Source organism: Nipponia nippon, unplaced genomic scaffold, assembly GCF_047370975.1.
Source record: "Nipponia nippon isolate SJK-2023a ecotype South Korea unplaced genomic scaffold, ASM4737097v1 scaffold_11, whole genome shotgun sequence".
Taxonomy (NCBI): Eukaryota; Metazoa; Chordata; class Aves; order Pelecaniformes; family Threskiornithidae; genus Nipponia; species Nipponia nippon.
Genome location: NW_028262302.1, coordinates 30,246,421 through 30,260,570, shown reverse-complemented (window position 1 = coordinate 30,260,570; position 14,150 = coordinate 30,246,421). Strand labels below are relative to the sequence as shown.

The following is a 14,150-nucleotide window of genomic DNA, read 5'->3' as shown; positions in this document are numbered from 1 at the left end:
GAACTTTGGCAATACTGAAATCACCTTTTTTTTTTTCTCCTTCCCATTTTTTACATTCAAATATTTTGACACCAGACCAAAAGGGACTACTATTTTTTTGAAGGTTTGACTTAGATCTTCATATGTTAAAGGAACAGAAGAGACTGTAGCCTAGTTTAGCATTATCCATGACAGCTTTAAATAAAATAGGTATGGTACCACACCATCACCTGCAGAAGTGTCAGCAAAATTCCCTCTCCTCCTTGGTGCCTCACTAACAACAGTGTCATGACTGAATGCAGCTTGATGGGAATGCTGCACCTGAAGGACCTTCTTTGAACTCTCGGAGATTTAGTCATCTAGCAGCACATCCCATGTCGACCAAGTAAAACCAGCCCACTGGGATACACAGCTACATGACTGACTGTAAATAACATGAACTACTCATTCTTCACAAAGCACTTTTTTCCCTTCACTCCAGCAGAGGATTTACACCCCTGGCTATTTTCAAAATGATTGCACGTGCTTAGTTTAACTCCTTAGCTGTGTTCCTTATCCCTGAATTCGTTATAAAATATTTGGGGTTTTGTTTAACTTTAGAGCTGAAAAAAATACTATGCCCTCAAGCAGTATATAATTCAGACTAATAGCCAGATAGTTTTTAGAAAGTGGTTAATCAGAATTACAGGGTACATGAAAACAATAGCAAGTAACCTTTAGGCCTGTATTGAACTCGCAGAGATGAAGGAATAAGATGCATCTATGAACACTAATATTATTTACTTCCAAATACTGAATAAAGCTTCCGTCTGGATCCTGCTATGCAGTATGTGAACTGAGACCCAGCATCCACCCTTTGCAGATGGTCTCAAACAGAAACGAGCACTGGATAAGAGACAGGGATGGAGATTTTTCACAGGAGTGCAGTTCACTCTTTCATTTCCTAACAACATCACGGGCTAGACCCAAAACACACCGACCAGGCCAGGCACCAGCCGCTGGTGCCCTACCCCAGGCAGGTTTCTGTAAGCACTCTGCAGCCAGCATCGCACCGCACACCCAACATCAACCCAGCCAACCCAAGAGCTTTAGTTTAGATCTTCTTTACAGGAGATGCATCAAGTACCTCTTGAACACCTAGGACCAAGCGGTCAGAAGATTTGGTTGGAGTCACCTGAGATCATAGGAAATTGATAATGATATTTTGGGACTTCTTTAATGGACATGTGCAGACCCATGCAAAACATCTGGCAACTTCTGAGGGAGCCTTTCTGCAAAAACAAACCTAAAAGCATTTTCAAGACTGCAGAAAGTCCATAAAAATAATGTTATTGCTCCTCCCCCCTCACACAGACCAATATTCAGTCTCTGTCGCCACTTATTTCTGTATAACTAATTATCGCAGTAGCAGAAAATGTGGCTCCAAGTGCTGCTGAATGCCAGAGCTAACTGGAAAATGAAAAACAGGAAATTACTGGAGAGAGATTTCCAATCCAAATGTTGGTATTAAAATTTCCCAACCAGCCAGCAAGTCAATAACGGAGATGAATGAGGAAACAAAGATTTTCTGTGGATTTTTTTCAACAATTCATTTTCAAGCTACACAGATATAGTGCCTTTTCAAATTTTAAATTAGAGGCTGAAGACTTAAATTAGCCCTTAGGAAGTGCTCTTCATCCAAGACTAATGTGGAACGCAACTTTAATACTGTTTTCTCTCTTTAGCTTTACAAGTCAAGATACTTCCGAAGTGATTTTTCACCCATACACTTTTTAAGAAATATAAACGTTACTTGTCGCCTTAAACACAGTTGAGGGTTTCATAAAAAAATTAAACACATTTCTTTCTTGCTCTAATGATAAAGTTTTGCTTTCAAAAGGGAGCATCACCTGGTTTCCACAGGTTTGTTTTTGAGAGTTACCTAAGTCTGTAAGAAAAACATCTTCCTCTATGTAATTTCACTAAATAAGTGTTGGCTAAGTACTTGTGATCCTTATGCTTCATTTTGGGGTCTCTGAACAAAAGCGTCTCATGGGCAATTATTCAAGAACACACGCCCACCCGCAATATTCCTGCTCAGTACTGCCCAAAGTTCTTGACATGGCACACACAACATACTATCTATAAAGTAAATATTCAACAAACAGAAAAACAAACCAGAAAATTTCAACTAAAAAAAGACAAAAGTATTTTAAGCTACTTGGAAATTTCAACAGGAACATTTCAATTTCCAATATTTTGATTTCTTATGAGCTTTTCTGTGCGGTACAGGGTTTTTTTCTCCTATCTTTTTCACAGCTAGATCCAAATCTTTGCTAGCACATTAAGCTTACCACTGCAGTGCTGTCTGCCTGCAAATATTTGATCATTAACAGATGAAAATACCCAGAGAAATATGAGCCTGTATGCAATGGGAAATCACTTGGGATTTAATCACAGCTGGAACCTGAAGTTTGTTGTTTTCCAGAAAGACATCATCTGTATTTGAGGTATATTAAGAAGCAGCATATGATGTAAAAACCAAAATGAATCCTGTAATAAATCCCAGACAGCCAATATGAGAACACATATTAATAGCTAAACAAAATATGATACAAGGAAAAAGACATATTCCAGAAGGAAGTCTCAATGAAATTCAAGAAAAATCAAAATCTCAAAACAGTCTCTCAACTCTTCCTGTTCAGACCATGTAGCATCCCAGTCTTGAGACTGCTTTTCCTGCCACCATCAGCCTCAAAGCCACACCTAAAATTAAGAAGAATCTAATATATGGGTGCTGGGTTAAGAGAGAAGTGCTTTAATGGCATCCAGAAGACAAGACTTAAATGTTTGCTCTTGGAGATTTTATTGAACAGCTACACAGGGCTGACCTGCAAAATGCTTTCAGCAGCCCTGCGTGCGTGGAGGACTCTGGGGCTCACCGGGGCAGCCTGAGCCCCTGCACAACCAGAGTGCTCGGACCCCGACCTGCACCACTGATCCCTGAACGCTGCCTGGACAAGGTGTCCTGCTCACCCCTCGCTGCAAACCTCGGGCCAGCCCCCTCACAAACACTGGATGCTTGTAACTTTTTTGCATGGTGTGCTTATGCGCAGTCATTAAGGTTGCCTGTTCATTTATTGGACTCCAACATGTTAATGAGCAATTAATTCCTAATTCAGTTATTGTTCATAAAGGATTTATGAATTTGGCATTGGTATGTTATAGCTCGTTAAGCACATCATGAAGCTAAGTGCACTCACTAGGCAAGAAAATCTCCCAAAAGGCGGTTGCCCCCCTTCACCAATTCCATAACCAACTCAGAAATTGTCATGGCACGGATCTCTAAAGTAACATACATCTTGAGATTCATCTGACAGAAAGGGTACTTTTTGGGAAACACAAGCCCAAGTACAGTCATAAGACAGTCAGGTTTCTCTTTGAAGGACTCGGGAAACTAAAGGGCTAACTTCGAGCTCTAGCTATTTGTTTAACGACATGTGGCATGTAAACATATTTGTTTACACAGCACTATTTGCATTAGAAGAGTCTCCAAATGTATATTGGAAAGACTTTATCTTTGGAGCATTTCAAACAGATTTTGAACATTTTTTCTCAATTTGAAGTGTACACAAAACCACAGTTGTTTGAGGCATTCAGGTCTTCTCACTTTCGAACAGCTGAGTCCAGTCACCTAATTTACAGAGTCAGATGCAGAGCTTACCATTAAACCTACAGCAATAAACTACCTGATCACAAGCAAGAGCCATGCTTTGTCTGACTAGTTCACTCACTGGCACTGGGGTCTGTGCAAGTCAGAGTAGAAGTTTGTTGTTTGTTTTTTGTGTTGTTTTTTTTTTTTTTTATTCTATTTTGCATTTATCGCAGTATGACATTTTCAATTGTTTCCTCTTTTTCTGTCAGCTCTGGTGACCAATTGCATTGCAATCCCAATACTTCATATTTTTCACTGCTCAACATTTCAAGTGCAGCTTCTAAAACTGCGCATCACAGGAACATGAAGAGATTGCCATTTTAAAAAAAAAAAAAAAAAGAAAAGTAATGTTTTACAGCAACAATTAAAGCAAAATAGCAAAAAACATCTGTACTTGCTCCCATATCAGTTTTGAGGGCAAGCGCAGCCAAAAGTACAAGAGATTAAGGGCTGTGCCACGTACTAGATCTTCACGCTATGCAAGCTGCATATGCAAACCTTCCTCTGATATCTAAGCAGGCTGAGTTGTACATGAGCTTCATCTTTCCTAACAAATTATTGTGATTTTGTTTAAAGATATTTCCATATGGGAGCAGCCATGAGTCTTCTGACCGTAAATTCTCCGAAAAGCTGCAGAATCTACCCTAAAGTACTGTTTAAAACTGGGCTTCACAAAGAGCTGGTCACTTCTTTGTAACGCCAGATATTATAAGAAGTTAATAAAAAGCATAGTAAGAACTTCCCAAGCGATTTACTTACAGTACACGTCCACTCTTATGGACTTTATGGCTGGCGAACCCAAGCCGTTCTCAGCCTTGCAGTAGTAGCGTCCTCCTTGGTGTCGCTGGATGTTGGATATCCTCAGGGTTTCATTGAAGACACTCGAGTCTTGAAATCTGTCAGAGGCACTTCCTGCTGTTTTGGTCCACCTGATCTGAGCAAGCACCAAAAAAGATTGTTACTTTAAGTCTGTAAAAGCGAGCAGAGTATAGATCTCTTCACCAAACCACGTGTGCAGTGGCCAGGATTTTATGTTGGAGGACTTGCGGAACTTCTCCAGAAAACTGAATAGTTCACACTTTCAATTAAACACTTCATCCAAGAGCCCCTGAATAGTAATCTTGCATTTATCACCCTCTCTTAGAAATAGTTGATCACTTTTGATGGAAACATCCCATAAAAAATAAATGCCACTAGCAGAGATACAGAGAACAACTCAAGCCACCAGTGACACACAGCTGGAACAGCTGTAGAGAAATTCCCCATTAATGGCAAAGAGCAGAGCTCACCAGAAAAGGCGTCTGTACTCATGCACGGAACATGGATAGTTTTCATTCAAATCATATTCATGAAAGGCAAGGGCACATTGGAAAGCACCTTCAAAACAACTAATGGATTACCTTTTAGCAGCAATAAAATCCAATTTTAAGGAATCAAACGATCAGTTGCTTGAAACTGCAACTACTAACGTCTACTTCTTCGAATACATAGTTTGGGTTTTTTAATGTCACTTAGAGCAATTACAGATTCCTTGACTCTTGTAATTATTTTCCAAAAGTGAAGACTTTTTAAAGGGAACTTCTTAACTCCAAACCCATAAAAATGCCAGCCCACTACAACCAACAGCTGCACATGGCTAACACCCATGCCTGATAACCCGAGTCCTTGCCTGCATGACTCAGTGGGCTAAGCTATCGCATAAAACGCAGCAGACCTCCAGAGACTCCCCAGGTACCTCCTCCTCTTTCAGTTCACACTAATTCAATGACCAGGACAAGCAACATTCAGTTCCAGATCAAAATTGCTTTTTTAAATGACAGAGTTTTCTTGTCTAAAGAGGCCACAAGAGGGATATTTGTATAAAGAGGAGTTTACATCTCTTCTGAAGCTTCTCAAAGCTGTCTCTTCTCAACCCCATCCACTAATTCTATGCCAGGATGGTGACCAAAAATTCTGTAGTTGTTGATAAAAATGAGACTGACACAAGACAAGATAATAAATATTTGGCTATTAGTTCGCAGGCTACGGTCCCTAAATATTGTCCAAAGGCAGTCAGTGAAGCCATGAGTTGAAGAACAGCATTTAGACACTGATCCATTGGGATCTGCTAGGCAGGCTGTCTACAAGCAACCTTCAGCCGTTATTGGCTTTGTTTGGACAAGGTGTTGCAGCCTTGGCAGCTCAGGCAGCGCACACCTTCCACCAGCGGCGAGCACCTGTCTCCATGCCCAGCCAAGCCTGAGCTGGACATGCTGTGCTTCCAGCCATCTCCCGCATGAAGGAAGGTCCCATGGCTGAGCTGGGCACCCCTTGGTGGATGCCAAGGTGGCCCTAAGAGTTGCCTTGGCTGCAGGGAGATCATTCCCCCAGGGTGCAGAGGCACTTGAGTTCTACCATTCCCAGTCCTGACCCAGAACTGGGGTCCAGATCGCAGTAACCTGCACAAGAGCACAAGGTGGGCAGGGTCAGCCTTCCTCTCATTGGGAACTTCTCCTGGACAGGAGGGATCTTCGACAAAAGGCACTGAATTGAAAAATTCATGACCAGCTGTAGCCCATGTAAATTCTCCTCCCCTTGAAATGAGAGCAGGCGTGGACTTCAAAGGCTGAAATTACAGTAAAGAGTATTTCAAAAAAATTTTCATCTCTTTCTGGCTTGTTAAATTCATAAGCCTGCCTTTGCCCTCTTGCCAGGTGACCTGCACAACTCTCACACGGTTCTGCTGCTCTAGGATAAAGCAAATATGCCAAACTCCACATCTACAACATTCGGTCTGCATGTGAGAGAGACGCTATTAGCACTGCTATATTTACCAGTCTCAATCTGTCTGTACTTCTATTCTAAACTCTTGGCTCCGGGGCTTTTTAAGTCATCCACATAAATGTGCTGCAGGATAATTCTGGAACGCACACTCAGCTTCTGCATGCTGCAGAATAGAATTTCATCATATATATTTCAAATGCTTGAGAAGTATTTTAAAACAGTATTTAAGTTGTTCACTGAATCTCTTGTGTGTTTTATTTCCTTTATGTAGTCAGAATTGTAAAACCAGCTCTGTGTGATTTTTAACCGGAAAAAAAATTGATAGCATGACTTCTCTCTTCCCCCCCTTCCTTTCCCACAAAGTTTCCAGTGGAAGGCAGTCTGCCCTGTCAAAAGAACATATAACTTAAATAATGTGTTATAAGTATTATCAGCACCTATGCAATCAGTATCATTACATAACTGACACAAAAAAATATATCAAATTTTATTTAGACACTATCAGAGTTTTATCTTTTTTATGAATGCAAAAGCCTTCCCCCTCCACTGCATCTTAAGGTTGATGTATCCGTCGTCTCTTTATTATAAGGAATTTTAACGGGATGCTGCTTGGCTGTCAACAGAAGTAGACTTTCAGCTTTAAAAAAAAATATATATATATACATGTATGTTTTAGAGGAACTAATTAACTAATTTTGTAGTGTATGTAGAGATCCCTGAAGAATAAAAGGAATACTATCAACTAGATTCTCTCTTAAAAGATATCCTCCAGGAATGTCACTGGTCTGATTTAACTTCAGTTCATTATTTACCTTAGCTTTAACTCAACATACACACAAATGCATGCTGATCAATATTGCATTGTAATTTATTGAGCGCACTGTGAAGAAAGATGACTCTCAAACACTATGCTAATGCAGTAATCAAAAAATTGGGCACAGGAAAGGCAGATGTCTGAGGCTGAAAACCTCTTCAGAGAGGTCCTTAGTGGTTTCACCCACTACAAGCTCCAGTCCATGCTTTGAGGTGACCTCTAATGACTTTTAAGAGACTGAGACCATCAAATCCATCCTTAGAGATGGAGCATCTCATAGCTCTAGCATCCAAGCCCTCATCACATCAACACAGCGACCTTCAGAGCAACTGCTGCCACAGCACTGACAATATCCCATTTTCAAGATGGGGAGCGGTGGCAAAGGGGGACCACGGGCTCATGGGACCTTGTGGCAGGTATCAGCCTCAAATCCCAAAGCAGCATCCATGCTTCTTTATGGCAGAGGATGCAGAAAATCGCTAGATTACTAGCTTAAAAACAAAACAAAAAACATTAGATTGTATATTCACATAGTTCAGATACTCCAGTATTTTCAAATAACTTGGCACAAAACAACTGCTCACCCAGATGCATTTTATCAGTGTTTGCTATTCATAAGCTGCTCCTCTGTATGAAGCCGCTCAGTTCCTAGCGCAGAAGCAGCACTGCGCGCTCTGCGTGTCTACTCAGATAGCGTGGATAACGTGGGGAGTAAATAAATTCTGTTCCACTAAGAAGTCAAAGCCATTCTTGCCTGTAATGCAAAGTTTTAATTAAAAAGTTACGTCCGCGTATCACAGCATACACAAATCAGACTAATAAATGTTAATCCATTACACAGATACGCACTCGCTGGCTTCTGAGGATGCAGTTTTCCAAAGTACTCCCTGTTACTCCAATGCACATTTGGAAATCCCACCCAAGTATTGTCATTGCTCTGCCATATGATTATGGTCTTTATTTATAAATCTTTCTTTTCTTTTTTCTTTCTGTCCTGGTTTTGGCTGGGATAGCGTTAATTTTCTTCGTAGTAGTTGGGGTAGTGCTGTATTTTGGATTTAACATGAGAATAATGTGAATTATTCTTCTCATGCTCTGCCGGTGAGGAGGTGCACAAGAAGCTGGGAGGGAGCATAGCCAGGACAGCTGACCCAAACTGGCCTCTCTTGTTGTTTTCCTTTTCATTACAATTTATTATTATTATTTTATTTCATTTATTCAACTATTCTTATCTCAACCCATGAGTTTTCTTACTTCTGGCTCTTCTGATTCTCTTCCCTATCCCACCGGGGCGAGGAGGGTGTGAGCAGCTGTGTGGTGCTTAGTTGCTGACTGGGTTTAAACCATGATACTTTCCTTTTCTTTTTTTCTTGCAAGACATGCAGAAGTAAAAAATGATTTATGAACAATTCAATTAAAAATTATTCAACATTTAAAAATTAGTAAGTTATGACCCACCTAGCCATATCACGACCTATATACTTATCTGATTTGTATAGGCCCATAAGTTCTCTAACCATCAATACCTTTGACAGTAGTTTATTGGCTTAAGCAGATGCCCTGAGACACACAGTCATATTTCACCCTACAGCTTCAGTTTTCTCAGTGAGCTTTCCTGCAACTTCAGTAGAAGTCATAGACTTTACATTTTTAGATTAAGAATGCAGATTAAAAAAAACCTCTGAGAATATTTTGCCTAACTTTCCTCAGCTTCAACAAAGTACTCATGCCTGAAAAGCAAGCAGTAGAATAGGAAAAATACTTAATTTTGACTTTTTAAAAATAAAACATTTCTGTTTTAAATATTGTCTTGATCAAAGACAATAAACATTAAAATATCTTTACTCTGAATCCAAAACATTTTGCTTGGTTCAAAACAATAAGACACCCCCCCCCAAAAAAAACCAAAACAAAACAAAAAAAAACAACCCAAACCAAACCAAAAACCAAAACAACAACCTTTTTCAATGGAACCTTTTCTTCCTTTCATGGAAACAGTTGGTGGAAAATGAGGTTTTGACAATCTTTTTCTTATACCACAACACTCAAATCTGCCTAATGCAGCAACTACAAGTAAATACATTCCTTAAAATATACCCAGTGCGTGCACTGCATCTCGCTGCCACTGATTGCAGTTGCTGCCCTCTGACATCGCTAAGAAAGCAAGGACGAGGAGAACCTCCTGATCACTGTTACAATCCCCAAATCCCTGCCTCAGATTAAAGTCTTCCTTTGCATGCAAACAGCCATGAAAGAGGTCTTTGCACAACTTTAGCAGGATGTGCTGGAACATCTCCTTATGCCTAAGGACAACAGAGCCTTTGGAAAAAGCCGTCTTAAGAATACCACCCCTCCTCCAAAACACAGGAAAATAATCCCTTCAATTTATTTTTTCATGAGATTATTTTTGTTCTCAGCAAAGCAGTGGCTGGGGCAGCAGCTACTGAAGGCCAGAAGCACTCACTGCCTTCACAATAAACATCGATGTTATACAACACAAAAGACCCTTTTTAGGCCAGGAAAGAGAAAGTGGCTTCTGCTTCTTTAGTTAAGGAAACTATCTGAAGCAGTTTTGAGCATATGCAACTCCCCTGACCTCCTCCTCCTCTCCAGCAGGGATATAACCACACTGCAGACCTCCGTCCCCTGTGAGGTATACCCCAGCTCTTTTTAAATGGGCCAGCCAGGGGTCTAGCCACAGCCCTGTTGAGATCTCCATATGCTGCTCCGTTAGACAAGGAACCCAAAAAAACCCAAAAGAATCAAAAAATACTCTAATAAAACACACAAAAAAAGAAAGAAACAAACAAAAAAACCCAGGAGAGCGCATTGGATCCAAGTTTTCATTGCCTGACACCAGGGAAGACCATTCGTACCTATATGCAATAAGACAAGTGGAACATGCTTTGACCCAAAATAGCCTTTTTTCAACGAGCTCCCCTTTCCCTTCCTGCAAGTCACAGAGCCAAATGATTGCAAGGCAGATGTAAACCACCACCGCAGGACTGGCAGGAATAGATTTGTACCAGATTTACGCGGGCACAGGTTCACAGCGGAGAGCAAGTTGTTCAGCTCCAAGGTTTCTGCACAGAAGTGCTCAACATCCTTGGCACAAAGTCCATCACCAGATGACTCCAACAGCTCCTTGTCTGAATGGGTGCCCTCTTACTTGTGTCCAGGCAAATGCTTCTGCAGGGCCTTTTGATGACTCAGGGGATAGTCAAATGAAATGTACACCTCCAAGGGTTTCTAAATGTCCTTGCCCTGGTCACCTAAAACAAGTCACAGCTATTCCTGCATCATGCCCACAAGACATGAGAGACAGCACTGACCTAAACCACCACCGCTCTGCAGGACACTGCCTTGCACTTATTTTTGCAAGGACATGGTTACTCTAGGAAGTCTCCCACATGTTCACCAGGTCATCCTCACCATACATGAAAGGAAAGCATTCACATGTCTAAATTATGGGATTAGCTACATATAGCTATATAAAATGGGAAGGGGATGCTGCATTTTGATTTTTAGCAAATCAGAGGCAGGGCAATGCAGCATACCCGATGAGACGGAGGGTACAAAACGTCTGTCGTTATTGGAATAGATACTGCTACAGGCTATCACTATGCAACACTGGTATGAAAAAATCTCTTCCTATTTATTTCATACGATTATGTCTGGAATACTGGGCTTGAAAATGGCTTCAGGTAAAAGTACTGTTCATTGTTCAAAAATTCCTAAGCCGCCAACCCAAAGTAAGCCCTGCTTACTGTCAGAAACGATGATCCTCTACCTTGGACAGGGCTAGAAAGCTGTTATCGGTGCAAAACAAATGCAGAACTGGAGAGTCTTTGGTTTCCAAATGTATTTCTTCAAGTTTGCAGTAGCCAAGATGCAGTCACCTACAGACATTGGGTTTCATTGCTCCATACCTGGACTGCTCAAACTTCACAGAAACAGGAGGGAGAAAACTGAGCACTGTCCCCAGGCCAGGCATGTGTCTGATGCTGTTGCCTTTCCGGGACAACTCGTGTGCTTATGTTTACACATATACTAATGCTTCAGTAGGCTGACATGCAAAAGCACAATTTTTTACTCATCTAACTAACAGCAGTCTGTGACAGTAACTGTTAACATGCAGGACATGATCAGTTCTGATTCAGTGCCAGAGATCACAGAGAAATTGTTATTTTCCAGCTTGATTGCTATAACACATAGGAAAGAAAGCCTTCCTTTTATTCTCTAACAGAGGAAAAATTGTACTTATTAATGATAAAGAAAATCAGCATTAAAACCACAAAGTTACAAGCAATCAAGTCCTATGGAAGAACTTTAGTGCTCTGTTCACAGTTCACTTCAGCCCAAAACATACCAGTCATAGCAACGCTGTGGCTGGAGTATACAGATGAAGACCGTAGCCTTGTGACTCCAAAATGGTAACTTGCAATAAATCAAAGGGTCAGGAAGAATAACTGAAGACCTCAACATCTGACAATGTGAGAAAAACTATACCTAAGCTGACTGTTCCTTCACCTCTGAACTTCGTGCATTTGTGCAAGACAGATGATTCCTATTTTACACCTAACCCCAAGTTACCCAAGAGTTACTCAAATCCCACTGGTGTAACTTAGCATCCCAAAGCCAGGAGTTTTGTACAAACGCACACCCTGTGCACACACAGGACACATCTCATGGGTACACTGGGCAAGATGCAGCTCCTCCCAACAGCACAGCAACTCCAACTCCTCATTACATCAAAACTTTCCTATCAGTCATGTGAAACATCATCGTATCCCCCCCATCACCTCAGGCCAAGCAACTTGCATGTCATATACAACAGGGTAATGGTTGATCACATATTGCTGCTAAAGAAAAAGTGGAATTCAAGCCTGCTGTTTAAGTCTGAAGACAGAAAACAGGCTAATATGTAGCAATGTGAGATATAGATATATAGATATATATATACACACACTTCTTAAGCAGTCCAAATTTGCTTTAATTCCTATTAGCATTAATAGGAATCTCCCAGATGTGAAGGAACAGAACAGCCACCCAAAAAAGACCAAAGCTGGCAACAAATCTAAGTTCTACACTTGCCACAAATTTCCTCTCAAAGCTGGCAATCCTATATGTACTATAAATGCTGCAAAGGCATTTGTGGAGCTTTACCACACCACGGCTCAGTGTCCACGAGCCGATGGAGCAAAGTCCATCTCAGACATGTCACCAGGCAGCAGACACGAGGATGGGGTAGTCCAGACCTGCTTGGTGGAGTAAGGTAAGGAAAGGATGTGCTTTAGGTAAGGACATGCCCCAAACAAAGAATATACCTTTTGTTTGTTTGTTTGTTTTGGTCTTTCAGCTTATTTGTCCATTTGATTTTCAGAGAGGTTTTCCTCAATGAAAGCTAAATTTTTAAGCATAATTTCTCCAGTGCTACAATTTCAAGGCAGCAAAGGTTACTTCACCGTTATTAAATTTAAAAGGCTTGTGTCTCAGTTGTTCCACCCAGACTTGTACATGCTGTCATCAAAACTCGTGAAAATTAGACTCAGGTCTAAATCATCTGAACTCCAAGAATTAAGAATTTGGTTTTGAAAGTGCAGAGGAAGGATTTCTTACACTCAAAGGCTGAAAACCTAAAGATCAACTGGATATAAGTGAAGAAATTTTAAGTGATCACTGAACAATTTAAGAGGAAATTAATGAGTGGATCCTGAAGAAAATAACATCTCAATCATTAGGTAAATTGGAAAAACAACCCTGCTTTAGATCCTTCCTGTAACATCTTGCTTAGTTGAATCAGCCTGTGCTTCTTTATGACAAGGTAGGGTCTGGGGAAACATCTACATGTACTTTTTCAAAACATCTTTGAGTAACCTGCTAAATGATTAATTGCAGCAATTTATCCTAGTTTGACTACAATGTTTTTCCTTGACTTTAAGATGTTTCACTGCTTCAAAAAATTAGCACTTTTATACTGAATAATCAATATACATTTTACTATAAATATCTCACTGAAGGATGGAGATTTTTTTTTCATTCTGCATGGCAGGAAAATACCTTCTCTAGCATTAACTGGGAAAGATGGAGTTCAATGAATTTCAGAGCCTTGTTTCTACTAAGGTCAGAATCATTTTAAAATTGTAAATAGCTGCAAGACTTAAAAGGGTCTTGCATGTTTATGCCTTCCTGATGGGAACTTATTTACTCTCCATCAACTAAATTATTCAATGAGTTTCATGAAATGATCCGAACATCTGAGTGGTGTATATTTATTATTCTCTCAGCTTTTTTATTCAGCTGCATTAATTTGCTTCAAAGTGAAATACAACTTTTCACCTTCATAATGAAGAACATAATCTAAGGGCAGAAGGATGCAGGCATAGCACCATTTGAATTTCTCGCTATTAATTTTTATGGTCGCCTTCCAATGTTGGTATACCGTGTTAAACCACCAGAGTCATGAACACATCGTCACAACTTAAATGAGTGGAAATTCATTCACTATAGTTCTTAAATGGTTTAAAGGTAAATAAATACAAAACATTTCATAACTTGTAGTTACTGCCACTAGCACAGAACTAAGTTTGGTGATGAGGCCATCAGAGAATCTCTGTGAAATTCACATCTAGACTCTCATTTCCCCTGTGGGCCAATCTAAATCATGCCTCCTAGGAAGTCACCATTCTGTGCACTTCTCAGAAGCTGCAATTGCTAAAAAGGACTAGGGATGGGGAGGTGGTACCGCAGCTGTGTGCTCCATGCCAGTCTCACCAGTAGTCTGAACTCCCAGTGAACCAAAAAGTTGAGATATTTTTTTGGTTGTATACTGCAAAAAATAATCAGGTAGATTAGGAGTTTTACATTGTCTCTACCTGAAGCTTCTACGATTGCCCTTCG

General features: G+C 40.4%; 1 protein-coding gene across 1 annotated transcript in view; it reads right to left on the bottom strand.

Annotated features, from left to right (window-relative positions):
* MDGA2 (MAM domain containing glycosylphosphatidylinositol anchor 2) overlaps nt 1–14,150 on the bottom strand; it is a 388,481-nt gene that overhangs the window by 222,493 nt on the left and 151,838 nt on the right. Inside the window, exon 3 of the mRNA XM_087746923.1 lies at nt 4,433–4,607. Coding sequence (XP_087603049.1) covers nt 4,433–4,607 — 175 coding nt within the window. The remainder of the gene's footprint in view (nt 1–4,432; nt 4,608–14,150) is intronic.